A 24,574-nucleotide genomic window follows, 5' to 3' on the forward strand; every position below is an offset into this window, starting at 1 on the left:
GAAAAAGAACTGAGGGGGTTTGCTCCGCCAAGAAGCCATAGCACATGGGTTCAATAAAAGCCTTTCCATTTGTTAACAGGCTTTCCAACTTCTTCCTCTATAATTTAGAAATGTATAGAACAATTTGTAGTTTTGCTTCTTAAACAAAAAAACTCATTGAAAACCTATCACATTAAGCAACAGTTTGTATCCTTTTGAAGCACTAAAAAAAAAGCCCCAAAACCAAACCAAAACCAAAAACCTCAAAAATGTAAACAATCCCTTTTTTTCCTGTTTGCCGAACATTGGCAATCCCAAATGTAAGGCTTCCCCATTACTTTTCTCCATGTTGCTTACATTCAACATAAAGCAACCATGATGTATACCTACAATCTACCTTTTTTGGCAATATTCATTCTTCCTAACTATATCTTAGTACTTACAACTCTCTTACTAAATAGGATTGCCCATCTCATTTAAGTAGTCATTTCCCAGATAGGTTCACATTTTGTTTTACTTTAAACCCAAGAGTACTGTTTTAAACAGTAGAAGTTAAGAGTTTTGCCTGATACAACCTACAATTCTGCAACTGGATTTTGCATTTAATTCTTAATCTCTCTCTCTTCAGTTTTCCTTTTAGTCACACTTATTTCAAACTTTTGTATATTTCTAACAGATAATTTGATTGCATTTTGCCGTATTTAGAATTTGATTCTATTTGGAAGTCAAATATGTACACATTTTGATACCTGTTCTCAAAGTGAAGAATTAATTAAAATTTTTGAGTTCATATACCTTTACATCATATGTGTTCCATATTCTTGTGATAGAAATAATCTTACTTCCTCCAAAGGTTACTTGTTTACTTTTTTATTGCCTTTTCTGCTTGATCATGCTTTTGACATATGACAGTATTTATTCTGTTGTGTCAGTCAACACTGGAAAAAATCTATTTGATATAATGTTTACAAGTAATCAATCCTCCCATAATTAGCAGGTTTTATTCCCTATTCTATATCTAGGCAGTTAAAATTTCCATAATAACAGTTCCCATCTGTAGTCAGTTCTTTAACACAATTTCAGACATTTTTTCCTATATCCAAATGCTGAAAAAAAAAGTGTTCTTCTAGGATTTAGTCATATGATTTGCTTTGTAAGGCCAGAATACACTACAACTTACTTTTTTTTGTCAGGATTAATTTTTAGCAACTCAAATAAAATATGATGAATACTGTTATGAAGCAATGAAAAAGTCGTTTATATATCTAGCCTGTTTGGTAAAATAAGTGCACAAATTTTATCCAAAATTCCTTGTAGTTTATGATCATAATATACCAGAATATGCCAACATCAAAGAGGAGTGAAGATCGGCAGAAATAATGAAAAAAATACACCAATATAATATGCTAACTTATAACAGCCATTTGATTTTGATGATAAGTTATGACCATTCAAATATAGAATCATAGAATCACAGAATAGTTAGGGTTGCAAAGGACCTTAAGATCATCAAGTTCCAGCCCCCCTGCCATGGGCAGGGACACCTCACACTAAACCATGTCACCCAAGGATCTGTCAAACCTGGCCTTGAACACCACTAGGGATGGAGGAAGAGGAATTAGAGGTGTGTGCGCATCTATGGGGTTATGATATAATAGGCATCACAGAAATACATGATATGTGTTATGAATACCATCATGATATATAAATATCTTTAACAAGGAGTGAGTCAGAATAGGTTAAAGCTTACAAGACCTATATAGACAGTATTTTTGAGGGGCAGGGCTTTGGGGATTTACCAATTGGGAACCCACTTCAAGTAGACGTAAACAACATCATAGATTTTTCTGCATTCATCTATAGAAGTCATTTTACCAGAAGACTTAAACTTGAATGAAAGTAGTACATTCAAGTGCAACTTGAATGAAAGTTGCTTCATTGTAAATGAAACCAGAAGATGAGTATTAAAGAAAGAAATGAGCCAAGATTTAGACTGTAAGAACAAGTATTTTCTATGCAGCAGATACCTGAGAGTAGTTAGGCTAATATTTACACTATCATATAATCACATAGTTTCAAAAGCAAACAAAAAACATTCCACACAAACAAGAGAAAGAAGTCTTCTGCAGAGCACTTAAAAGATAAAAACATTAATCTTCAAGTTGTTAAAAAAGAAGTTATTCCACTTTAGTGCTCAAATCAAAACAGAGACAGAAAGCAGGGATGTGTTTTTAAAAACTTTTTGCTGTTGAGAAAAAACTCAACATGAGAAACATTGAAAAGGCAGTGTAGCACAGAGGAGTGGTAACCAGTCATGTCTACATTCAGATCACAGAGAACACCATTAATTTTCAATGCAGTGGGTAGTGCAGAGAAAGAACATGCAAATAAGCAGCTACCAAGGCAGGTAATATAGTGCCTGCCCTGTGCTTTGCCCTGAAACACAAAATAGTGCAGCCACATCTTTAATCACAAGACTGATTAATGCAAGTTATTCAGGTCCCTAAAAACAAGCACAAATGGAATAATCAAAACATCTAAATATTCATTTCCCATTGAATTAGTGTGTTTACATTTTTACCCTTTAACACGTTCTACCCTCAGCTTAAACAAGGAAGTCCTTCAGTTTACGGAGTGAGAACTGCCAGATCCCTTTAAACAAAGACTGGGACAGTAGTAAGAAAACAAGCAAATCCACTTAAAGGTGAAAAAGATGATTTGAACAAGAGTTCTAACTCAATCCCTCTGGTATCTGACCCATTGTGGAGCAGGAATGTATTAACACAAACAGTAGATTCAGAATTCTGGAAATGAAAACGCTAACCTTATCCTTAACGTACCAGATGCTATGGAACCATCCCTAAACAAGACTTTAGCATTAGTCAAACATAATGTTACTCAGTAAGTGGAGTTTAGCAGTCAAACTTCCCAGACTGCTTAAGCACATGGCTTAAGAAAAAAGGATAGGGAAGAGGAAGCAGCAGTTAATCCTCCATAAAGAAATCCCATCTGGCAATTTCTGGGAAAACAGATCTGGCAGGAAAAGTACAGTTTCGAGATATGTTTCTCCAAGGTCATTGGAGAAAATGCTGTAGACAAACAATAAGCTTGTGTGTCTTATGAAAAGTAGCTATTACTGTAAGAAGTACCTCCTCCCCAAAACTATTAGGTGGTACAAAATGTGCGTTCAGTGCATAGCACAAAACACGCAAAGTCCCATTACAAAACACAGTTGCTGTAATTGCTTTGTCTATCCTTTCTAGACAAGAAACACAACAAGAAAGAATACTTGTGAATGTCATCTTGGTTCAAAGAGCACGCTTTCTGTGCAGCTTCAACATGATGGGCTTCTGAGACTATGTCTCTAACAGCAAATTAAACAATTGTGGGCACAAACATGTAGGCATGTGATGGTCTTTGCTGTGATATTGTTAACAATGTGGAGCACAGTAACAGTAAGTTATTAGAAGAGTCTCTGGCATGCTGAATGGCAGACATGGTATTCCCAAATAAATACTTCACACAATTCAGAAGTTAATGTGGGTCAGTGATTACTAACTATGAATACGGACAGTACTATGCAAGTGGCATGCTCCTAGGTTGGTCCTTTAGCACTATTCCAGGAGATGCCTCTCCCCACAAGCACCTAAACACTCTCAAGTCATGACCAAACACATTCTTGTATGATCCCATAAAATTTCCATTCCTGAAAGCTGCAAAGAATCCTCATTTTTATCTAGCTTCAGAATACCAACAGTGTCTGTGGAAGAAGAACACAGAAAATCAATGTGGCACAGAAAAAAGGCCCATCAGAAGAGGCAGGTCTACACTGTTGACTTATCTTCCAAAACAGCAGGTCAGATATATTTTGATTCAGTTACAAATTTCAAGCCATTATAATTTAAGTCTGAAAATTAAAAATAACTTAATGGATGATTGTTGCAGGTCATGGTGTTTAAAAAAGTTTAAAACCAAGTAGTAAGCAAACAATATTTGCATACATTTAGAGAAGTTGTCTTATTGACAATGCTATACAAAGAATAGATGCAGCTCCAGCAGAAATTAAGAATTGATCCAAAAAGATTCTTTTCTAGAAGCTAAATTTACCTTTGGAAGGATGTGTTTCTTTTCATTCTTCATATTAAAGAGAGTGTGTTGAACTTACAATTACGTAATTTGTCTATTTCAAATTCTTTCCAAGGAAGATGAGAATCAAAACAGAGGAGCTGGAATATGAGCATGGAGGGTGTCCTGGATTCAGGACAGACAAAGAGAATAATATTAATAGGAGAAACACATTTTTTTTAAAAAAAGCCTTAAGTTTTTGCATCTACTTGGTGGAGGCAGCTTCCTCAGGAGGAAAAGCCACCTCAAACTAGAAGAGGCTCTTTACCCTTCAATAAACCTAAGAAGAACAAAGGCTTCCAAAGAAGCCACTGAATATCAGGGACCACTAATACAACACCTAATGTAAAAATCTAGGGTCTCTCTCAGAGTGAGAATACCAGTTCCATTTCTCTCTCTTAGACTCTGCTTAGCTTGGACATTGCACAGCTAGCTAGTCCAAACTTGGCCTTTTGGAAAATGCTGTGTTTGTACTACAGATAAGCTGAGTATGAAATTCTGTGTTCCAAGATTCCAAGGAAGAAAAGGCTGAGCTTTTTTTTCTTGTAACAACACTCTTTTCATATAAACAAATGAATAAGTGATACTGCAAGCACAGAAATAAAAAACAAAATAACATTTCACCCAGTACTTATTGATCTGTATTGTCATATTTCAAGGTTCAAATCTTCCATCATGTTAATTGAGTAGAAAGGGCGTCAGAAAAGTTATCGACAGAGGAATATATCAGATGAAAAGCAATTAGCCACAAAGCTATGCCTACGTTGGGCTCTTTTATTCTCTCCAGAACGATTGCACAATAAGATCAGAGGCCAAATGTCTCTGAACCACCATATTAGCATAGTAATTTCTGGTAAGGTAACACAACAATGATTTATTGATTTTTAATGAATGATTCCACCAGAATCTATCAGTCAGTGACATACACAGCACAGGCTCATTTCTTTATGGAGACTGTGGATTCATATTTTTGGTGTTGAAGATATGCTTCCTCACCGTCAATAGATAATATTCCACACTGAGATATCAGGTTCAGCCAGGAAAAATTTTGCATTCTGCCTGAGTATATTTGCTACAGTTTGATTGATAAGAATAAAAGAAACAAAAGGCAGGTGGGGAGAGGGGAGGAAGGAGATGGACGACACGTGTGTGTGTGTCTTATTTTTAAAAAATACAGAGACCACCTCTGTTACTTCATCTGGAAACCCCAGACTCAATGTCAGTAGCTTCTGGTAATTCGACTAGTAGGAATTGTTCTAACAATGCTGGTTTTGTACACCACCCCAAACACTACCAATCACTCTGCCAATTTTAGTAAGTAAAATCATGCTGAAGGACACACACTGAGAAACCAGGTTCTGATACATCAGCACCTGTAGGTACAAGAAGCAAACCTTGAAGACATCAACATAAAATAAAAGGAATTTCAGCATTTCACATACTGACAAAGGATTGCAAACTGAGAACAATGCCTCCACAATCATGTTCTTCCTGCTATAGATGTGAAAATAGTAACAAATGTGGAGTTTATCAGAAGCCCAGAAAAAGCTTGAAAGAGGCCAAAATGGAAAGGTTGAAGAGTAATCAAGGAAGTCAAAACTTAAAAAGCAGTTGTTTCCTAGCCTCAGTCAGCAGAAACCTTCCAGTTTCTGTGGAAGCTCTCCTATTTGAATGCTGTGTCAAATTTCATCATCATGAAAAAAGCAGCTGTCACATCTGCTAATGGTTTCTAAGTAATGTGAGGCTATAGAAATCACAGTGCTATCACAGCAGCCTTGATTTGGTGCACTGTGGAAAAGGAAAGTTCTGTTCACATGAAGCCTTATAGTAATTTCAGAGTATGGTTGCAGAATTAATAAGTCCTCCAACTTTCACCTATTTTTCAGCTAAACCAACTCCAGACTAAGTTGTCAGTTTTTACACGCTGCACCTGGTTCCTCAGTGTTCTTCAAAAGCGGTTAGTTATAGAAGGGCATAATCTTCTAATGTAGTAGTTTATAAAACACATCATGTAAATAACTATGCTACATGTCAAAATGGCTAATATGAAAAATGGACAAATTAATATGACAAGTTACCTTCTCATGTTTAATTAGTTGAGACTCTTATATCAACAGTCAAGTCTGATGATTTTCTTTATAAGTACTAACTTGTGCCCAAGTTAAATAAACATATTAAACAATCTGAAGCAATAAAAATGAAGAACTAACATGTCATACTTAGTCATTAATTCTGTTCTTTGTATGCAGCATCCAGTTTCTGCAAAATGCCACGTGAATGAATTCTGTGGAGCAGAAAGACCTTTATTTTGCTGAACTATTGAATTTCTAGTTGTGGCTTTTCCCCAAAGACATATATTGCAGCATTACCATATAGGTCTTGTACATTCAGGATCCTGATACTGTGATACTAGGAAACACTCCTCATTAAAACAGATGCAAAGACAAAAATCTAAAGCTCACGTTAGTCACTGAAAAAGTGTCACTGAATCTAATGGAATTTAAGATAAGTTTGAAAATGCAACATGTACATCACAGAAGTGATTTACATCAAGGTTTCTTATTTAAGTAAAAACTACAGTTGTACACTCAACCTCCAAAAGGCTTGCAAAGTAATTAAAAATGCCATTGTCTTAAAAGGCATTTTGCAAATCCTCATGCTTTCTCTAGGCTGGAATTGCAAAGGGTTTTATAATGAAAAAGAGTGTCAAGAAACACAAAAATCCAATTAATACACAGCTGGTGAAAGTCCTTGTTAATTCTATTTGTTAAACAGTTCTCTTCCCTGAAAACTACTGGTTTTCTAACAGTGGAGGGTTTTCATGCTTTTGTAAAAAGAAAGCAAGCTTTAATCAGGAAATATCCATATTCTGTCCTTAAAGGATGTAACTTTCATTATTTATTTCTGTACAACAAAACCTTTCCTGAGATGACTAAGCTTACACTTCTTCCTGCTACATCTAGTTTTTAATCTTAGCTACACACATTGAAACACCTATACCAGATTTTAGCCTAAGCATCTGCTGTAAAAACATCACCAAGTTAAAATTCACCGTCAGAATTTCATATTTTAATCTGTTTGAGATCTACTGCAACTACCCACATTTAAAGACTAAGTTCTGATAACTTACTGTTTGACTCCACATGACTTGTCATTTTTTAATTGAAATTAAAGTTTCAAGAAGGAATAATTTACAAAGGAGTTTTAAATTCAAGACATAGTGCATCTGTGGTATACTAATGCTGTGCAACTATTATTTACTGGAGAGTGTTTTAAGAATTAACTGGCATTCAAGTCAACATATATTCTATCCCTATGTTGTGCTGCAGCTACCCAAAGCTGATACAGAGGAATGCAGACTGAGGCCCAAGGTTTCTTAAACAAGCAGCCTTGGAGCCAGTGCTGGTGTGTGCACAGAGGGGAAACAAAGAACTTTATGCAGTCAGGCTGCTCAGTATCCCTTTCACAGGAAAATGCACATACACGACAAGGAGACAAAGAGAAGCATGAGTGCTTAAGACAGCACTGGGTACTACACTGTGGTGTTAGCAATGCACTGCCTAAGAGGGCTGCTCACACAACAGCAAATTCAGGAGCCAAGGCTTCTCCCACGACATGCAAATATCAATAGGGGTTATTTGTACTCCTGCTTGGAGTCTCAGTCCGTTGGAGAATTCTTGTAAAACTATGAAATGTAATTCATACTGTAATGCAAAAGGAAAATATGTGACTATAGTAGGATTCCACTTTTTGGAACAAAACAATGAGCTTGAGTCTAAACACTCAAACCGTTGAGTTGTTATAAACAGTTCTTTTAAAATGTGCTTGGATTTCTTAAGAGAACTCTGTGCAGTATGTTTTGTTCTCATCCGATCACCATCTTCAGAGTGAAGAATGAAATTAAGAGCTGATTTGGACTCTGGGAGCTTTGTTAAAGAATAGAGGAAAGGAGTTGGCTTGTTGGTAGTTGCTTTTTATGGAAAATATTCTACTGGATTGAAAGTCTTTAAAAATTTTACAGCCTAGTATCAGGTTAATGACAGTTATTTAAAGTTTTTAAACATTATTTGGATCATGTTTCCTAGTGTTAATTCTACTTCTAATGAAACTTCTGGTCAGGGCACTACTCAAGTCTGACAGCAAGTAGCTGCTCCAGCCTGTTGTAAAAAATCCAATACTTTACTAATAAAAGCTGGTGTTGCAGAACAACCCTGAATAACCTTTGCTAATTAAAGAACAAGATGGTGGGTTCTTTCATGCATTCAAACAGCATATTTAGGGATTTTTTTTCCTACTTCAGAAAAAAAAACACGAATAAGAGAACTTTTGCCCTGCTCAGCAGCAGAGACTTAGTCCCAAGGCATCATTAAACTTGTGGCATTATCATAGAATCAACTAGTTTGGAAAAGACCTTTAAGATTGTTAAGTCCAACCGTTACCCCAGTACTGCCAAGTCCATCACTAAACCATGTCACTGAAGGCCTCATATACACAGAGCTATTTGTGGAGGACAGTTTGAAGAAAGCTAAGAAGTCAATGCGGAATGTGTGGTAGTTTCATCTTTGCAATAGTCATCGGGTTTTTATACCCCTTATTTTTAAATCTTAAAAGCAGAGAGGGAACATTTGGGCATATGATTCTGTTCTACTTGCCGTTACATATCTGAAGCCTCGATCTCACCCACATCTTTGTTTCACTCGCACATGGCATGCACAGCAGTGAACAAAGGAGCGCTGAGTGGTTGCCTTCCCAATCTGTTCATATGTATATATGCACTGTGAGTTGTTCCAGGGTTTAGCAAGATCTCAATTCACCACATAAATGCTTCAAAAAAGCATGCTGCCATGAGCTTGGCACATCCAAGAGATTCCTTAGTTCTCTCCCTTATCTTTTCAGGAGAAACAGCTAAACCATTTTTTCACTCTAAGCTGCTAGTTACAAATTCATTTCTGCAGCTCTATTGACAAGCACTACTCCAAACAAATAAACATGCAAGTTTTCCACCTCAATAGCTAAACTTTATGATTTTTTTTTTTTTAACAGAAAAATTAATGCTGAAAGTATTGGGGGCTGGAGCACCTTGCATACAAACGCTGAGAAAATCGGGGCTCTTCAGCCTGGAGAAGAGAAGCCCATAGCAACCTTCCAGTATCCGAAGGAGGCCTACAAGGATGCTGGAGAGAGACTCTTCATCAGGGACTGTAGTGACAGGACAAAGGGCAATGGGTTCAAACTGAAACAGGGAAGATTTAGGTTGGATATAATGAAGAAATCCTTCCCTGTGAGGGTGCTGAGGCGCTGGCACAGGTCCCCCGGAGAAGCTGTGGCTGCTCCATCCCTGGCAGTGTTCAAGACCAGGTTGGATGGGGCTTGGAGCAACCTGGTCTAGTGGAAGGTGTCCCTGCCCATGGCAGGGGATTGGAACTGGATGAGCTTTAAGGTCCCTTTCAACCCAAACCATTCTATGATTCTGTGTTTTATTCTTGCTGAATTACATCCAGTAAGAATTATTATTCATGTTAAATTAATAATAAAATTAGAGAAAATTTGAAGACTATATTCACTATTGTCCTAGGTTCAGCAGTAGCAGTCACTTTTCTCCTTCTTAGTAGCTGGTGCAGTGCTGTGTTTTGACTTTCGACCTGGGAACAGCGCTGATAACACCAATGTTTACTCTGACCAAGGACTTTGTGAGCCTCGTGCTCTGCCAGGGAGGAGGGGAAGCCGGGAGGAAGCAGAGACAGGACACCTGACCCAAACTGACCAAAGAGGTATTCCATACCACAGCACGTCATGTCCAGGATGTAACTGGGAGTTAGCCGGAAGGGCTGGGAGACTGCAGGTTAGGACTAGGTATCGGTTGGTGCTCGACTGGGCAGGGTGGGGCGAGTTATCAGTCAGCGGGTGCTGAGGTGTTGTATGCTCTTCCCTTGTTATTTCCTTTATCATTATTATTATTGGTGGTAGCAGTAGTGATTTGTGTTATACCTTAGTTACTAAACTGTTCTTATCTCAACCCGTGGGAGTTGCATTCTTTCGATTCTCCTCCCCATCCCTCCAGGAGCAGGGGAAGGGCAAAAAGGGGGAGGGGGGGGATGGGGCGGGATGAGAGAGAGACTGCGTGGCTGACTTGCCAACAGGGTTTAAACCACGACAACTGTTAGTCTTTGTAAAAACCCACAGCAGCCTTATATAATTTATGGCTGACCAGCTCCTTCACAGTGTTGGGCACATCAGTCAGAACTTATTCTTCCAGAAATGCTGAGTGGACCCATACTGTGCAAAATAAGAAGGAACTTGAGCATTTGATTCTTTCAACCGAGTCTCCTCAAACTCCTCACATCTCATTTTACACCAAAACTGCCTTAATAATAACTGAGAATATTCTTTATTACTGCATTAAAATTTACATATATGGCATACATCATATCAGATCTCGTTTAGTTATGAAAACTGCATCCACAAAAAAATGCCTAGAAGTACCAGCTTCAAATTTCCCCTCCTTATTTTAGTTCTCTTATTTACAGAATGTATATCTTAAAAATACAATTTTGCAGATATCTTTGAAAATGGAAATCTTAACAGTCTCTTCTTTCTTGAAAGAAAGAATCATAAAATCACAGAATGGCTGGGTTAGAAAGGATCTTAAGATCATCCAGTTCCAGCCCCCCTGCCATGGGCAGGGATGTCTCACACTAGACCATGTCACCCACGGCTCTGTCCAACCTGGCCTTGAACACTGCTAGGGATGTGCACTTCTCTGGGCAACCTGTTCCAGTGTTTCATCACCCTCACAGTAAAGAAAAGAATGTCTTTTTTATATCTAACCTGAAATTCCATTGTTTAAACCCATTCTGCCTTGTCCTATCACTACAGTCCCTAATGAAAAGTCCCTCTCTGGCATCCTTGTAGGCCCTCTTCAGATACTGGAAGGCTGCTAGGAGGTCTCCACGCAGCCTTCTCTTCTCCAGGCAGAACAGTCCCAACTTTCGCAGCCTATGTTCATATGGGATGTGCTCCAGCCCCCTGATCATCCTCATGGCCATCCTCTGGACTTGCTCCAATGGCTCCATGTCCTTCTTACAGACATGAGGACACCAGAACTGCCCACAGTAGTCCAAATGGGAACTCACTAGAGCAGAGTAGAGGGGCAGGATCACCTCCTTCGACCTGCTGGTCCCACTCCTTTTGATGCAGCCCAGGATACAGTTGGCTTTCTGGGCTGCAAGCACACGCTGAAGCCGGCTCATGTTCATTTTCTCATCGACCAACACCCCCAAGTCCTTCTCCCAGGGCTGCTCTGAATCTCTTCTCTGCCCAACCTGTAGCTGTGCCTGGGATTGCTCCAACCCAGCTGTAGGACCTTGCACTTGGCATGGTCAAACTTCATGAGGTTGGCATCAGCCCACCTCACAAGGGTGTCAAGGTCCCTCTGGATGGCATTCCTTCTCTCCAGCGTGTCAACCAAACCACACAGCTTGGTGTCATTGGCAAACTTGCTGAGGGCGCACTCAATCCCACTGTCCATGTCAGCGACAAAGATGTTGAACAGGATTGGCCCCAACATGGATCCCTGAGGGACGCCACTTGTTACTGGTCTCCAGCTGGACATTGAGCCATTGACCACAACCCTTTGCGTGTGCCCATCCAGCCAGTTCTTTATCCACCGAGTGGTGCATCCATCAAATTGATGTCTCTCCAATTTAGAGACAAGGATGTCGTGTGGGACAGTGTCGAATGCTTTGCACAAGTCCAGGTAGATGATGTCATCTGCTCTACCACTGTACCTCAGTTCCATAGCCCCATCATAGAAGGCCACTAAACTGGTCAGGCAGGATTTCCCCTTAGTGAAGCCATGCTGGCTGTCACCAAGCACCTTGTTGTTTTTCATGTGCCTTAGCATGCCTTCCAGGAGAATCTGCTCCAAGATTTTGCCAGGCACAGAGGTGAGACTGACTGGTCTCTAGTTCCCTGGGTCATCCATTTTCCCCTTCTTGAAAATGGGGGTTATATTTCCCTTTTTCCAGTCATCGGGAACTTCACCTGACTGCCATGATTTTTCAAATATGATGGCCAGTGGCTTAGCAACTTCATTTGCCAGCTCCTTCAGGACCCGTGGATGGATTTCATCAGGTCCCAAGGACCTGTGCACATTCAGGTTCTTAAGATGGTCTCAAACCAGATCCTCTCCTACAGTGGGCCTACGGTCTTCATTCTCACAGTCCCTGCATCTGCCTTCCAAGACTTGGGTGGTGTGGTAAGAGCATTTGCCAGTGAAGACCGAAGCAAAGAAGTCATTCAGAACCTCAGCCTTCTCCAAATCCAGGGTAACCAGTTCTCCTGAGAGCTTCTGGAGAGGGCCCACATTATCCCTGGTCTGCCTTTTGTTTGCAACATACCTATAGAATCCCTTCCTGATATCTTTAACATCCCTTGCCAATTCTAATTTGGTCTTAGCTTTCCTGACCTGATCCCTAGATCCCTGTATTCTTCCCAGGCTGCTTGTCCTCACTTCCACCTCTTCACCTCTTATAATCTTCATTTTTACATCTGAGATTCCTCAGTAGTTCCTTATCCATTCATGGAGCCCTCCTGACCTTCTGCCACATTTCCTTCTAGTCAGGACGCAACACTCCTGAGCTTGATTAAGATAGAAAAGAAGATTAAGATAGCAAAGGAAAACATGAAAGAAATGGAAATAGTTAAAAATAATTAACATCAGTAGGATCATGCTGTTGAAAGCAGCAGAGAAAGTCACAAAGCGTCCTACTAATGAGAAGCAAGTCAGAGTATGAAAGGTGTAGGGTACAAAAAGTTAAGGTACTGGAAGTACCCAAAAACTAAACAACTGGTTTTAAGAAAAGAACTGAAAATGCATGTTTAAAGTGTGTTATGCTTGGGAATAGTCATCGCTATACAAGTGAGAGTTATAAAGGAACGAGTGAGAAAACAGATGCTAAAAATAAAAAACAGACATGCAACGTGAAGTGAAAAGTCAGAAGTGAAATGAAACAGAATCAGAACTGCTGATGGACAGATGAAAAAGTTACCTTTGTGCAAAGGTCAAGAAAGAAAAACTTAGCAATTTGAGCAGAGAGGAAGACTTTTTCAAATGCTCTACGCAGAGTGAATCAAAAGGGAGAGGAGAATATGTTCTGGTTATAAAGTATAAGGACAGTAGCAGACCTTGTGAAACTTTGAAAAACATGAGCTACATAGAAAGAAGAGAATCACCATTGGTACCAAAATATGAATACAAGATTAAGAGGCAAATTCCTAACGTTAAATATGAAGGTTTAAAAGACGATCAGTTCTAGAGGATCTTTTAGTTTCTTCCAGACTCATTCAAGCACTCTTTGCCCCAGTTTTGAGCTAGCTAAAAGCAGAGACTAAAGTCTGCATTTGTGAAACTGAAAACTGGTTTTTCTCACAGCTGAGTGCTATACCTCCTGCAAGACTTCAGTGCTTCTCAGGCTGATCAAGTGGTAGGATGTCCTTGAGACAGTGCTGGAAACATGGCCAGCAACATGCTTTCCTGTTCTCCTTTCCTCTGAAATAGCAGATACTGATTGCTGCCAGAAGCAGGATACCAAACACGGTAGATTTTTACCTGAGCCAGTGTGAAAATTCCTGTAAGTCCTACAAAGGACAGAAAACATAACAGTTCTGTCCCAGAGTTCACAACTCTATGTGCTTTGTTTTTTCCAGCAAAGCAAAAATCAGAAGGATAGCATATGGAGATCAAAATTACAACATTAGGAAACAAGGTTTTCTAAAAATAAACTATCACCTTTAATTCTGCTGCAACAGATACTATTAAGAGTAGAACATGCCAAAAAATGCATTGTATCAAACTTCTTGAACATTCAGAATGACAATGTCTATAAATGGCACATCTATTTGAACCTCTTTGAATGGCCCTCGCTATTTCCTTCCTGAGATAAGTGAACAAGTTAGTAGTACACCCTCTGTAAGAAGTGTATACAAAAATGCATTTTTCCAGAAATTAAGGAAAAAGATATAAAGACATCCTTCATTTGTTATATTATTTAGTTAAGTTAATCCCAGAACAAGGCCAAATCACTCTTGGGAATGAAATATCAACATTTGGAAGAAGCTTCATTCAACGTAGTTTTGACCATCTTTGAGTTCTGAAGATTTATGTTCTCCTCGGGTTTTTATAAGCAAAAGTAAAAAGGGCACATAAAGATAGAGCTCTTTAATCATGAATGACTCAGTCTTTTTTTTTTTTTGACAGAAAGAAAATCTAACAGTGCTATCCCAGAATACACTTGCTATTTTTACTACTATTTTATTTCTAAAATAACATTGAGTTTTGTCAACAGAAGTGAGCCATGACAATTGGCACCTCATACCAGGCATTCCTCAGAGCCACAATGAGCAGCCAACTCAAGCATCTAAGCAAAATTAGGGTTCTCCTTCCCTCATTCTTTGTTTTCTCAGAGACAACTTTCAGAGTCCATGCATTTTTCAAGACATTTTTAGGAAACTCGCAGATGAATCCAATTATATTCTTGACTGATGTACATCAGAAATTAACTTTCCAAAAGACTAGCCATAATCCAGTCTTTAGTCTGTCGAGGTGCCATTGAGTAAAACAAGATGGTTTGGCTTGACAAGGCTTACAGGGCAAGAACCTCTATTCATTAATTGTTGTCTCTTTAAAGTTTCACCAACAGAGCTTGCCTTAGTGAGTATCCTAGCAGAGATAGCGTGCAGACCTTGCATGTCTTACCCTTTGGCAAAACAGAATCAGATTGTAGGAACCAGGAGCACAAATCTATGACATAGCAACATGAGATTTTGATGGTGGTTCACTTAAATAATTCATTAGTTCCCTTGTTCAAGTTCAGCAAAATGTTGTTGGGGTGAAGGAAAGGTTGAGTAAACAAATACCCCTACAAAGGAGTTTTCCTTGAATATTTTATAATCTTTTCTTGCAGAACTGAAAACTTTTGAATGGAAAGACTGTGAAAGCAGCTTTAGAGTGCCAAAATAAAAATGTTTGGAATATAAAAGGCAAAGATAAACCAAGACGATATGAGAAAAATTTTGCACTGGGGACTAACTCAAGTTCTTTTAGTAGCTTCATGGAATTCTGATAATTAGACATTTTTCGATGCCTAGGTAAGGAAAGAAATCAGTTTTAATGTGTTATTCACAGTCCCAGTGCCATGCACAATATAGTTGATCTGTTATTCCTTAAAACAGAAGGAAAAAATGTGAGAAAACAAATAAATTAAAGAGTAATTAAAGCTACTACCAGAAAAAAAAAACACCTTGCAGATAAATGTAAGAAAGAATTATCTTTCCAAAGGAAAAAAAAGGTACAAGAACTTCTTTGTTTCAAAATATGCAAGAAAAAGGCACTGTGGAAATTAGCTTGCACTTAAGGACTCAAATAAGACTGATACAGTTCATCTTCAACAGACATCAGCCTGTTTGTTCAAACCAAATTTGTTAAACATTACCTTTCTTGTTAGCAACATTCTGAAATAATTAATATTAGTAGCAGACTAAACCATTAACTTACATATAGCACAATGCATTACAGAGCAGAATAGAAATATAGCAGCAGAATAAGGAAGGCTGTTGCTTGCTTCAAAGATTTATGGTACATGATGCAAAGTAGGATGCGGTTTTGAAGCTCTCACTATTTCATTTTAATACAGAAAAGAACACTATTTTAGAAACAGTATAGTTCAATCAATTATTAAAGTATTAAAACAGAAACGCAAGGCTACCTCTCTTCATGAGAAGTATATAGAGAGGTTTGGTGTAATCATACTGGTCCAAGAGACAGATGTATTTGGATCTAAGTGACTTCACCATGCTCTCCAAATGTAGGAGCACAAAGATGATAAAGGTCTAAATAATTACTAATACTTCTGCATATATAAATACATAACTCCTACAGGTAACATCTCGATTTATTATTTTACCAGCAAACCAGCACATTTTAGGATTGAGACTAATAGGCAGCCAAATTATTTCTTAGCATTTACTTTAGGAAAAACACACTTGTCTCTTCCAGCACCACTCAAAACTTTCTATTTTTAACATTCAGCTGCCTGCACAGATAACTCTGTGTATAATTCTCTCTCTCCCATGATGTCCCTTCCAAACATTGCTAAAATTGTCTTTTCAGGAAGTTTTGCTGATTTCTTTTTATAATCAGGTTAACTTAGGTCATATTAAAATACTGGTATAAATATCACAGACATGTAGAAAAGCTGCTAGAGTTTCTATACATTTTTGATGGTGTAACAGAAACTCAAATATTATTAATACACATAAAAAAAAACCAATCAATCATAAACAATAGCTTATAAATCATGTACTGACATAACTTGTTTACTGATTATATGTGGTCTAGCCACAGACATCAGATGTTATGATAACGTCTGTGTTCAAACATGGAATACAGCTATTCTGCATTACCAGATGAGCATCCTTTGTTTACCTAAGTCACTGATACATGGCGGTCAGTCTACTCATAACACTTATGACCTTCAGACTTGCTCTTTTAAAGCATGCTGTTATAATAGCATGTAGAGACCTAACCCCAGACTTAAGTTTCTAAGAAACCTGTAGTAATTCAGCAACCTCCCCATTCACACTGAGTCATCTTCCAACCTGTATTATACTAGAGACCTGCTTGTCAATTTATGCTCTTTATTCAAGAAGAGACTAAAGCACACAGACCCGCTTCTTCCATCAACTAAGATAAAAGCGTTTAGTTGCTGCATTCAGGTTTTGGAAGTCTAACATATACTGTACTAGACGAAGCAACTCTTACTCCCATTTTTTGACCTTTGTTACCATGTCCCCATTGATCTGTTTTCCAAGTATTGACTTCACCTCCCCTATCAGGGAAAGTTTCGGTAATATCTGCGAGCGCAGAATATTCTTTATGTAGAAATACTTCATCTATTACTACTGAAGGAATTTGGGAAAGAAAATCCACAATCATAAATCATTAGAGTGTCTTTACTCAGAGTTAGCTGACCCACACCCCTCTTGCATTGAAAGTAAATATCTCATTAGAGGAAGGAAGAGGACAGAAGAGAAATTATGCCTCTGGGAAAAATTAAATTTCTATATCCAGCTTAGTTTCCATTTCCTGTAGCCATGTAAGGATAGAAGGCAGGACCCCCAGGGGCAGAGGTGAAACCCTCAGTATGTTAGACCTCACCACAATCACTGAATTATTTATTAGCTATGGGCTTATTTTGTGTATTGTTAATGACATTTTGGTACCGAAAGCAGCACAAAAGAGAGAGAAAGATTTTCCAGTGGTAGCTTATAGTACCATCATGAGGCTGAAGAGCAAAAAGACTGACCCTTGCCCATGCCAACATCTCAGCTTGACTCAAGACAAACAACGTGAATCCCAGTCTCCATCCGCAGATGAACAGATACACCTTCTCCTTGCTTTCCCCCCCCCCCGCAATTTACCACACAAGATGCCCACTTCATTGTCAAAATTGGCAGCATTTTGCTTACGATTTGGACGTAGCAAAGTCCGCATCCAAGGGAAAATTAGAATTAAAGACGATGTTACCCATCAGAAATAATGAAATACTTTCTTCTGCATTGAGGTTAGGAGACTGATAATAACTTATATTTCTGCTCTACTGCAAAATTAATTATGATTTTTGATAAGTTTCAATTAAGTATTGGTTTGACAGAGCGTAACAAGTAAAAGGTTTATTTCTGAATATTGATCTTCCTGACCCAAGTCTTAATTGCATCTTGAAATAACAGAAAACTAACCTTTTGTTTTATGAGAGAATATAGAAGAAGAAGAAAGAAAAATAGCACCTAATCTTTGTGCAAAGATGACTTTGCTAGATTTTTTTTGCTTCAAGTAAACACACAGTTTCAAAAATTGCTTTAGTCTGTTTCAAGTCCTGACTCTGCATTGCACTACAGTTTCCTACAGAGCTCACTGCAAGACAGGGACTTCTGTTGGACTGCAACCATTACACTTAATTTCCTGTGGTTTATGTCTGTTCCCTTCCTGTTTTTTTTTATCTAATCCTAGTGTAAGTAATTATGGAAAACTAGTGGTGTGGTACAGACTTACACACAAAGCTACAAGTTATTTCTTCAGTTCCCAGGATGTTGAGATGCAAGCATGATTGGAGCACTTCTCAAAATTTAAGTGAAGAGAAAAAATCATTTACTAATTAAACTATATTCTCAAATTTGTAATTAAGAAAGTTGGGTTTAGCAGATTCACAGTAAGCAGAAATATTTTATTTCAGGAACGATAGAAATATCTTCACTAAAGGGATGTTCACGTAAGTCTTTGCAATTAAAGAAATTTGAAGTACAAGCTGTAGATAACTTCAGATTCCCACCCCCCACTAAAATGCCTGTTAAAGATTTCCATTTCAATGAAGGAAATTTTAAGACAGGGCTCCATGACTTTGCATTCTAGTTCCATCTGATGTCACAAAGCACACAATTTTACTCTTCTGCAAAGCAACACTCATGGAACTGTCTGTGCATCATGAGTTTTTCAGAGGGGCAATGTAGCAGGCTGTCTAGAGAGGTTGCTGGGAAGGACAAAAGCAAGCAAGTCAGGGCTCATTCTGCTGCTGCCTCTCACATAGCCATCTTGGAAAGGAAAAGAGGGGCAGACAGATGTGGGGAAAATTGTTAGATTCTGTCCTTTTTGTCATACTTGTTCTGGTGGCAAATGAGGACAAGTTTTGCTCATCCTGTCTTCTTAATCCCCACTCATCCTGATGTCTCAGAAGGGACTTTAGTTTGTGTTGGTGATACTCAAACAGCTACCTCCCTTCTCTTCTGACTCCTAAAGACTCTTCTGCCCCTCAAGACCTGCTAAAATAGAAAAATACATCTTTTTCCACCAATATATACATGCTTATTACACTGATGGTCTTGAAGACAAAATACTAAACACTTGAAAGTATTTACTCAGTTACATCATCTTTACCCACTAACTCCTGTTTCCTTTACCCTGAGCAACCCATAAGCCTGGCTGTGTTGTCTGTGCCACATGGATCAAAGCATTTTGCAGGAATGTGTCCTTCGATTTTTAATCCTTTTTAGTTGATCTAGGTTTAATGCTGCATTTTGTTCCTTTTATATCATCCCTGTGCTATATGAGGGTTTCTAATATATAAATAGACCAGCAGTAAAATTAACTTCTGAAACACAGCAACTATTATCTGGAAAATAACTTTCACATATCCCTGTCCCCAAAAAATCTTCAGTAAAAGAACCACAAAAAAGCAGAAGGAGAAAAATTTGTTTCTCCAGCCCAGCACTATTCTACCAAAAGCCACAGCATCAAATCCATGTGATTTAATGCATGTCTCATTTCAGAAGTTTGAGTGGTGTACTCTGACTCCCACACACACACTTATGATACGAAGACCTTACTTATGGCTCATGCATTGTTTTTAAAAATATATATTTAAGAGGTTTCTTCTTTCCTGATTAAGTGTTACTAGGACAAAACCATCTCTAGGAACATATAAGAAAATTTAGGTGGAGAAATTTTTGAGTATCATTTGTCTCGCTGTTATTAAACAAAGATTAGGAGATAGTACATGATTGTAGGTTGAACGCTTTCAGCCATGGCCAGATTAAGACATGAGGAGAACAGCATATATCAGGGATAATAAGGTTTAAATCTGCAGAAATAGCTACAGCTGCAATACTGAGATTACCTTTGTTTCAGAAGTCTGAACAGCAGACACACCAGGCACTGAAGGAAATTCTACCAGCCATATCCAGGGCTGCATCAAAAGGAGCGTGACCAGCAGGTTGAAGGAGGTGATCCTGCCCCTTTACTCTGCTCTTGTGAGACCTCACTTGGAGTATTGTGTGCAGTTCTGGTGTCCTCAACATAAAAAGGACATGGAACTGTTGGAACAAGTGCAGAGGAGGGCCACAAGGATGATCAGGGAACTGGAGCACCTCCCGTATGAGAAGAGAAGGCTGCATGGAGACCTCATAGCAGCCTTCCAGTATCTGAACGGGGCCTATAAGGATGCTGAGGAGGGACTCTTTACTAGGGACTGTAGTGATAAGACAAGGGGTTACAGATTAAAACTTAAACAGGGGAAGTTTAGATTGGCTACAAGGAGGAATTTCTTTCCTGTGAGGGTGGTGAGGCACCGGATTGGGTTTCCCAGGGAAGTTGTGAATGCTCCATCCCTGGCGGTGTCCAAGGCCAGGCTGGTCAGAGCCTTGGGTGACACTGTTAGTGTGAGGTGTCCCTGCTCATGGCAGGGGTGTTGGAACTAGATGATCTTAAGGTTCTTTCCAACCCTAACTATTCTATGATTCTACAATTCTATGATTTTAAGTGATAAATCCCAAAGGTTTCAGTAACACTGTACATGAAAAAAATCTGTATTCCATACCAGAATTTTAAATTTTAATTCAGCGACACTACTGTTCCAGTTCTAGCGGTTTTACTCTCCGCAATATATTCTGACATATAATGGCATCAAGCTGTGTCAGAGGGGATTTATACTGGATATTTCTTCACCAAGAGGGTAATCAGGTATTGGAACAGGCTGCCCAGGGAAGTGGTGGAATCCCCATCCCTGGATGTAGGTGAGGCCCTTAGTGACATGGTTTGGTGGTGGACTTGGCCGTCCTGTGATAAAGGTCTATGATCTTAAAGGTCTTATCCAACTTAGCTTCTATGAATCTTCAGATCCCAAATAAATAAGCCTTAGGATTTGTACTTGCATCAGAAGTGAAAACTGAGTGATATACAGAAAGTTAAGCTTATTTATGGCAACATTCTTTCTCATTTAACAAGAGAGGTAGGGAAGTAATTTCACATTTACATCCCATTGCAAAGGGTTTGGTTAAAGCAGGAACAAAATTAACATATGGTTAATGATTTCCTGCCCCAGCAACAATTCCATTTTCCATTCTGAGAGTGGACTATTTCAGGACACCACTTTCTAAGAGTATTCACATTTCTGTATTTGCACTGTTAGGTGTTATATTTAAAATTAACACATCAGTTCTACAAGAAGAAAAGTGTTTCTTAAGTGATAACCTGTCTATAGCGAATTCTCTGGTTTATATACAGAAAGTCATAGTACAAGCACAGCATTATAGATTTTAAACAGTCTCTCATAACAGACTACATGGACATGAGGTTGAATAGAAGGACGTGTTCTTTGCTGCCATTTTTTTTTTTTGTAGGTTCACAAATAGCACTTATGTTTTCATAGCTTATGTACTTTTTACTGCCATTGGTTGGTGATTTGAATAATTTGAGGGGAATTCTTCAAATCCTCAAAATGAACTCATTGGAAATAAAAAGAAGCATTAAGCCTAAATGTAAGATTCCCAAGACAGAGGGTGGAGCCCTATGGGGCAGAGGAGACAACACTAGTACACCTCGGTGCAGGACCTTGATGTAGGATGTTGATTTCATTGAAGATTTTCATACTGCTATTGCTATCTGAAAAAAAAAACAAACAAAAACAACCAACCAACCTACCCTAAATTCTTAGAGCAAAATTTCAGTTACTTACAATAGCTCAAAGTTTTAATTTTCCTGTCAAACAGCATTGTTGGGGAATACTCTGCTATTTATATAGCATATAAATGCTATATATAACTTTGAGCTGCTTATGTTTAATAGCCATGACTGAGCAAGTACAAGTTCCTTTTAAGAAGTGACATGTGGAAGCCGAGAGGGTTTGCACTGTTCCATTCAGACTTCAGCCAACGCAACCGAACACTGGAAACCAAAAAGGGCTTGCTAACTTTAAACACTAGTAAAATACATATATCAAAGAATTTTAGAAGGCAAAATATGAGATTGCATTTGCTTTAATTCATCATTCATTAAACCCCCCAAAATCCTAAGACATTTCATATCATCATTTATTTGCTTCTTCCCATGATGTAAAACCACAAACCTATAAAATTCTCAAACTCTGACAAAACATTGTCAAAGAGGCTTGCTAGCATCGTTGCTGCTTTAGGCATAATAAATTGTTTGCAACAAATACATGGAAATAGTAATTCTTTCCAAAAGAAAATAATTATTTTTCCAAATAGAAGAATCCCAACAAGGGGATTTGATTTTTTTATTATCTCTTTCCTGCAGAATTCTGAATGGGGTAGTTCCACAAACAATACATTCCTCAAGCTGAAAGTTCATTTTACTCTCTATCAACTGGGTAGACTAGAAACAGGTTACTTTGGTGTGTAGGGAACATAGCAAAGCTTATCACCTAGCACAGGCATCAACTTTTTAATGGAACTTCCTTGGGGTAGGAGAGGTTATTTTTAAAGTTATGTTCTAGGATTCCAGGGGAACAGCCAGCCACCTGATTCCTGACCTTGCAAAAACCTGCTAACATAAAATACAAACTTTCAGAAGTGTTTTTCCTGAGAAAATTCTGCTTTACAAAACCTAGGGAAGGCTTTACAGGAAGTAAAATCAGAAAGTTTCTATTACTGAAAGCACAAGTTATGATTTTCTTGCAGAAGACTAAGTAGCATGACATCCCAACCATTTGGCTATTTAATTGTGTAAGAACTGATTTATAAGTAAAAAATGTTCCAAAAGTTTGTTACAGAGTTAAGAACATCAAAGCTTTATTTACACATTCACCTACTTTAGCCAAGTGAAAGTTGCAGTTCAACAACTGCAGGTTGGTTGTCCTGTCACAGGATAAAGTGTCACTTACATTCAGATATTCTCCATTTGTCTTGTCTGTGTTTTGTTCCAGAGATCATAAGCAAGTGAAAACATGATCAAAGACAAATTATCCTTTGGGAGTTATGCATGTCAAAATACATATGAAGTCCACAAGAAACCAGAGGAATCATTCTTGAAAGGTGTTTCCTAAGTAAATGACCATCCAATACTTAAGGTTTTAAGGGCATAACAGATGCCATTGATTAACTGCAGATGGTCATATATAACTATATACCCTTGCTTATATTAGCCAATCCAAGGCAGCTACATGCTGTGTTCTCTATGACTATTAATTTTCAGAGAAATCAGAGTTCTTTGATGCTTATTTCATTGACATTTTTGAGGACCTATTGTAGCTACATGTAACACCTGCCAACAAATATAAACAATCCATGAACCATTCTGGTCATGAAAAAGTAATCTTATAGCATACACAGTTCCACCTTTACAAGCCCTGATGTGGTTAAAAACTAACAGTGAAAAAAGAAGAGAAGCCACAGTGTTAAGCACTAGAGAGCATACCTTATATTCACACTGCGCCAAGTCAAATATCAGAGCAGCTGCTGGGGTTGCTCTAACTTGCACAAAACCCATGTCATGTCCTATGGAAAACTCATCTTCTAGGTAGTGCCAAGGTAACAGTCTCCTGAGCTCTTCTTCCAGAAGTTCTCTACATCCAGAGTGCTCAGGAGATGCTATTTTTATTTAAACACACACGTTCTACTCTATTTCTGCAGTTAAAAATACTTCATATAATGCATGCCTGTACGTGACAGCAACAAACCCTTTGTTTTCATTATTGGGTCTTGGAGTTTACTTGCAACATGTTACATGAGTAAATAGACACAGATTTGAGGAAATAGTTTATATAAATGCATGCTTACCAGCTGGTGCAGAATGCGAGCAGTGAAGTTGAAAAGCATGATAACCGGCACACAAATCACTGAATTTGCCTTCTTTAAAATCTGACTTGGAATCCTTTTTGCTCTCAATCTCATCTGAAGAAAGATTATCCAGTTCAATTATCACAGCTGTCATTGTAATACAGTCTTAGTACAAAAACAAATCGGAAGAAAAGAAGCCACTTATAAGTTCAGCTTCCCCAAATCACCCCTGAAAATTTCCCCTAACTGTAGAGTGCAAAAAATTTTAAGTCAATGTCTGAGAAACTGTATTTCCCTGAAGCTGTTCTTCCAGCTCAGTGGCATTTGCTAAATATTGCAGCTCATTTCTAAGGTAGAAAACTATTACTTTAAAAAGTTCTGTTCTTGTAGTGACAGCAAGGCACCTCTGCGTAGCTGCTACAAAAATAACAAGGATAAGCGGAGACATCTGTTTGTCTGCTAAGTTGTGGACTTACTAACTTTGTTTTAAGACTAATTCACATAGTTACCCACTGGTCCAGCTGGGAGGGGCTAAGCAATACCAATGGAAGCAAGTACATCCCTCACGCCAGCCCAGCAGACCCTGGCAGCTGCACCATGGAGGTTACTTGTGCCACATTTCTGTTTCCTCAGGGAACACTCGGGTCTTTGTCTGGGATGTGTGCAGCAAGATAAATGACTACAAGCTACATTGTTCCTTGAAAACAAGGAATAGTTCTCAGTTTCTCTGTTTATTATTTCATAGTCTTGAATCTAAGAAGTTTCTTTTGAGGGAAAACACTGCTAGTAATATTGAGTGGTTTAGGCTTTTGAGCTTTTTATTTCCTTAGATACAAATAAACCT

At 38.3% G+C, this 24,574-nt stretch overlaps 1 protein-coding gene across 2 annotated transcripts in view; it reads right to left on the reverse strand.

Moving 5' to 3' along the window:
- The window catches only part of ANO3 (anoctamin 3), a 209,231-nt gene extending 185,316 nt beyond the window's left edge, over window positions 1-23,915 (reverse strand). For both annotated transcript variants that reach the window (XM_057414416.1, XM_057414415.1), the window contains exon 1: window positions 23,731-23,915. In XM_057414416.1, the coding sequence (XP_057270399.1) occupies window positions 23,731-23,884 (154 nt within the window). In that variant the 5' untranslated portion in view covers window positions 23,885-23,915. The remainder of the gene's footprint in view (window positions 1-23,730) is intronic.
- Window positions 23,916-24,574: the final 659 nt, after the last annotated feature.

Source organism: Pezoporus wallicus, unplaced genomic scaffold, assembly GCF_028554395.1.
Source record: "Pezoporus wallicus isolate ANWC-B61680 ecotype Strahan unplaced genomic scaffold, APGP_CSIRO_Pwel_v1 contig_5967, whole genome shotgun sequence".
NCBI lineage: Eukaryota > Metazoa > Chordata > Aves > Psittaciformes > Psittacidae > Pezoporus > Pezoporus wallicus.